The sequence below is a fragment of the Triticum dicoccoides genome, chromosome 3A (genome assembly GCF_002162155.2).
Source record: "Triticum dicoccoides isolate Atlit2015 ecotype Zavitan chromosome 3A, WEW_v2.0, whole genome shotgun sequence".
NCBI lineage: Eukaryota > Viridiplantae > Streptophyta > Magnoliopsida > Poales > Poaceae > Triticum > Triticum dicoccoides.
In genome coordinates, this window is record NC_041384.1 from 12,730,372 (window position 1) to 12,734,423 (window position 4,052).

Here is a 4,052-nt window from a genome sequence, read left to right on the forward strand (position 1 = left end):
TCCGCCTCATTTTTTGGTGCTAGTATCGTCTCCTATTAATTTCCAGAGCTTTCTTTCCCTTTTGTGATTTGGACGTGTTGGAAGCTTCCGCCGTTTGGCCCTTTGGTGCACGCCATTTGACTAGCTGACGTCCACATACGCATGGTATAGTTGTCTGCCAAATGAAGAAATTACTCGTAGGGGTGTGCGTTCTTAGAGATGAGTCTGCATATGTACTGTGTTTGTGTTGAAAAAAGAAGAAATAACAAATAAAAATGAGATATTAGTGGTTTGATTGAAGAGAAGGCCATGACCAGCAACTCAAGACGCGTGGCAAACTGATGAGAAGAGGAGCATGGTCCTCCACTATGTGCATACACCGGTAGCGTGCCCCGGGATTTAGAAGGGAGGGAGGGAGGGAAGAACATGGCTGGGTCATGCTCTTGCATCAACCCCACACCCACATACACATGGCATCTTTAACTATACTAAACTTGGCAATAAAAAGGGAGGATGCACTATTTGTTTTTACAGTACTCCCTCCGTCCGAAAATACTTGTCATTAAAATAGATAAAAAGGGATGTATCTAGAACTAATATACGTCTAGATACATCCCTTTTTACTCATTTTGATGACAAGTATTTCCGGACGGAGGGAGTACTTATTAAGTAGTTCATGATTTTTGTATTTTCCTACTGAATTTGTGAAAAAAAAACTTTGAACAAGGCGTTCTTACGAGTAGGGTACGCTACGATGATAAAATCATATGATATGTATTTTTATTTGTTCGTGGTCGAACTTGATGAAATTTTGATCACACGCTCTCTACCCGTTTTGGAACGGCTGTGGTGTAGATACGTATTCGTATCTGCTATTCTGCAGTAAATACTACTAGGAATAGTACTCTGCTACAAACTGAATATTGCGTTGTCGGTATTATTGGTGCTTGCCTTGCCTTGTTCCACGGGACAGCCGCACAAGCAGCAAGATAATACTTATAAGCAGCCACCCCATTTTCTTGCCAGACAAGAGGCTACCACGCTCGGCTACTTTCTTCTCCATCACCAAGCTGCATGCCCATAGAGGACCTAGCAGTTCACGGCAAGCCGTTTTGCTGTGACTGGCCGGCCCTTGCATGCCACGGACGGCGAGCTAGCTAGCCAGAGGAGCTGTCGTGAGCGGTGGTTGTCCACGTACGGCGGCATGAAGCAGCAGGGCTTCGGCGGCGTGCGGTTCGAGTCGCAGCGGTTCCGGCTGCTGTCCATCGTTGTCGGCTGCTTCCTCATCTCCGTCACCTTCCTCCTCTCCACCCGCCCCGAGTCCACCGTCTTCGACACACGTGAGTTGCCTTCTCTCTCGCCGGCATTGCTTGCTGCTCCGGCCATATTTTTCCATGGCCGGTTGCTCTGGATTCTGGAACTGAAGAAGACTATGGTGCGTGCAGTGAGCCCCAAGATGGCGTGGTTGGAGGAGACGCGGAGCACGCCGGTGAGGTCGGCCGTCAAGACCGTCAAGCCCTCCTCCTCCTCCCTGCCCCGCGGCTTAGGCCGGGATTTCCTGGTGGACGTCGCGCCAAAGCAGGGAGACGCCCATGGACGGCAGCCGGAGCAGAGCGCCGGCGAGAAGACAGAGACGGAATGTACGTAGCCAGCAGTCGCAACTACTATCATATTTTGCCGGCCACAAGTACTATTTTTGTCTGCATGAAGTTAATTTTCTAGGAGTACTTCTTGTCGCAGGGGTGAAGGACACGGTGATAATCCAGGAGAGCAGCGCCGTCGCCGCCGAGAGGGCAGAGCAGGAGGAGGCAGAGCAAGGCCACGGCGCCGACGCCGGCGCCGGCGAGGACGCTACACCAGGTACGTTCGTTCGTGCGCGGGACGAAATGAAAACATGGCATCGACACGAGCCCACGACGCGAGTGAAAATGACGCGAATAAATCATGGAGTGTGTAAGACGTTGACGTGGTAACCGAACTGGCATGGCATTGGCAATTTGGCAGGTGCGACGGAGGAGGTGGTCCGCGACGACGTCGTGCGGCCCACGGCGGCCGTGATCACCGCGCCTCCGGCCGTGGAGACGACGCCGACGCCTGCGACGACGACTCGGCACGACCAGGACCAGCTGCTGCCAATGCCAGGTAAGAAGAAACCAACTAACCGGCCAACCGAACCCATCGTGCACGCACGGCCGGTCGGCACGACGTGGAGAATTCCAAAGTCCATTTGACACCTTGACGTGACACGCGGCACGGTCTCTGCACGTTTTGTTTTTCCAGAGGGGGAGACCCGTAAGGCCGGCGGCCGGATGATGAAGCTCCATGCCGAGCCGGCGACGACGGAGCAGCACCAGCTGCCGACGCCGGGGAGGTTGGAGACGCCGGAACCGGAACGTACGTGGCAATCGCATTTAATTCGTAACATGTGCCACATTATTTAACGAACTGATTAACTAACGTGGCGTGCGTCATGCTTGCACAGGTGCCGCCCGGGACCAACCGCAGCAGCCTCTGCCGCCGTTGTGCGACTTCTCCGACCGCCGCAGCGACGTGTGCGACTTCACCGGCGACATCCGCATGGACGCCAACGCGTCGTCGTTCGTCGTGGTCGTTGACGCCGCGACGGCCGCGCAGTCGCACAAGGTGCGGCCGTACCCGCGCAAGGGCGACCAGACGTGCATGGGCCGCGTGCCCGAGATCACCGTGCGCACGACGTCCTCGTCGTCGACGCCCCCACCGCCGCAGTGCACCAGGACGCACGGCGTGCCGGCGGTGACGTTCTCGATCGGCGGGTACACGGGCAACATCTTCCACGACTTCTCCGACGTGCTCGTCCCGCTCTACAACACGGTGCACCGGTACCGCGGCGACGTGCAGCTGGTGATGGCGAACGTGGCGCCCTGGTGGCTGGTCAAGTACGACAAGCTCCTCCGCGAGCTCTCCCGCCACGCGCCCCTCGACCTCGCCGCGGCCGCCGCCAAAGGGGAGACGCACTGCTTCCGGCACGCGGTGGTGAGCCTCCGCGCGCACCGGGAGCTGATCATCGAGCGCGACCGCAGCCCGGACGGCCTCGCCACGCCGGACTTCACCCGGTTCATCCGGCGCGCGCTCTCCCTGCCCCGCGACGCGCCCACCCGTCTCGCCGACGGCACGGGCCGCAAGCCCCGGCTGCTCATCATCGCGCGGCACCGGACGCGCATCCTGCTCAACCTCGGCGACATGCTGCGCGTGGCGGAGGAGGCCGGGTTCGAGGCGGCGATGAGCGAGTCGGACGTGGGCGACCCCATCTCGCGCGTCGGCGCGGAGATCAACTCCGCCGACGTGCTGGTGGGGGTGCACGGCGCCGGGCTGACCAACATGATGTTCCTGCCGCCGGGGGCGACGATGGTGCAGGTGGTGCCGTGGGGCGGGCTGCAGTGGATCGCGCGCATGGACTACGGCGACCCCGCCGAGGCCATGGGGCTCCGGTACGTGCAGTACGAGATCGGCGTGGAGGAGAGCTCGCTCAAGGACACGTACCCGAGGGGACACAAGATCTTCACCGACCCGACGTCGCTCCACAAGAAGGGCTTCGGCTTCATGCGCCACACGCTCATGGACGGCCAGAACATCACCCTCGACCTCGGCCGCTTCCGCGGCGTGCTCCAGCAGGCGCTCGGCAACTACCTCGCGCAGTAGACCGACATATATCATATAGTTTTTTTTGAGGGGGCGACATATATCATATATAGTTAGAATGAATGAATACATCGTCCGTTATAGTATGCACCATGTATATGTATACGTATACACACACACACATACTTCCAAATATTTCTCTCCATTTCTCGTTAATTGTTGACAGCAGACTACAGTATCCTCTTGCTACGTCTTAGGAGGTGAGTACATGAGAGCGTATGAGCATTGCGTCTGTACTCTGTTAAAAAATAAATCAAAAAGTTTAACAGATTTGATATTTATATGAAATAGTTACCTCACATCTAACTTTTTAACCACATGATTTAGACATTAAGATTACTCCTATGTGCTCGGAGGCTACGCTCTGGTTGCCACGCCCTGGAGGCCCCTCCTCG

The 4,052-nt window shown here is 56.6% G+C and overlaps 1 protein-coding gene across 1 annotated transcript; it reads left to right on the top strand.

The window, feature by feature from the left end:
- Positions 1–1,183: 1,183 nt before the first annotated feature.
- On the top strand, positions 1,184–3,813 carry LOC119266671 (alpha-1,3-arabinosyltransferase XAT3-like). Its single transcript, XM_037547916.1, has 6 exons — positions 1,184–1,319; positions 1,425–1,619; positions 1,720–1,839; positions 1,984–2,121; positions 2,260–2,373; positions 2,462–3,813. Exons 1-6 carry the CDS (start codon positions 1,184–1,186, stop codon positions 3,655–3,657), a joined length of 1,899 nt encoding a protein of 632 aa, XP_037403813.1. The 3' UTR covers positions 3,658–3,813.
- Positions 3,814–4,052: the final 239 nt, after the last annotated feature.

What these genes read in the sequence shown, in the direction of transcription:
- LOC119266671 (XM_037547916.1), top strand. Translation starts at nt 1,184, where the DNA reads ATGAAGCAGCAGGGCTTCGGCGGCGTGCGGTTCGAGTCGCAGCGGTTC. An exon ending in CGGCGAGGACGCTACACCAG is followed by an intron (nt 1,840 to 1,983) that starts GTACGTTCGTTC and finishes GCAATTTGGCAG; the next exon opens with GTGCGACGGAGGAGGTGGTC. An exon ending in GGAGACGCCGGAACCGGAAC is followed by an intron (nt 2,374 to 2,461) that starts GTACGTGGCAAT and finishes ATGCTTGCACAG; the next exon opens with GTGCCGCCCGGGACCAACCG.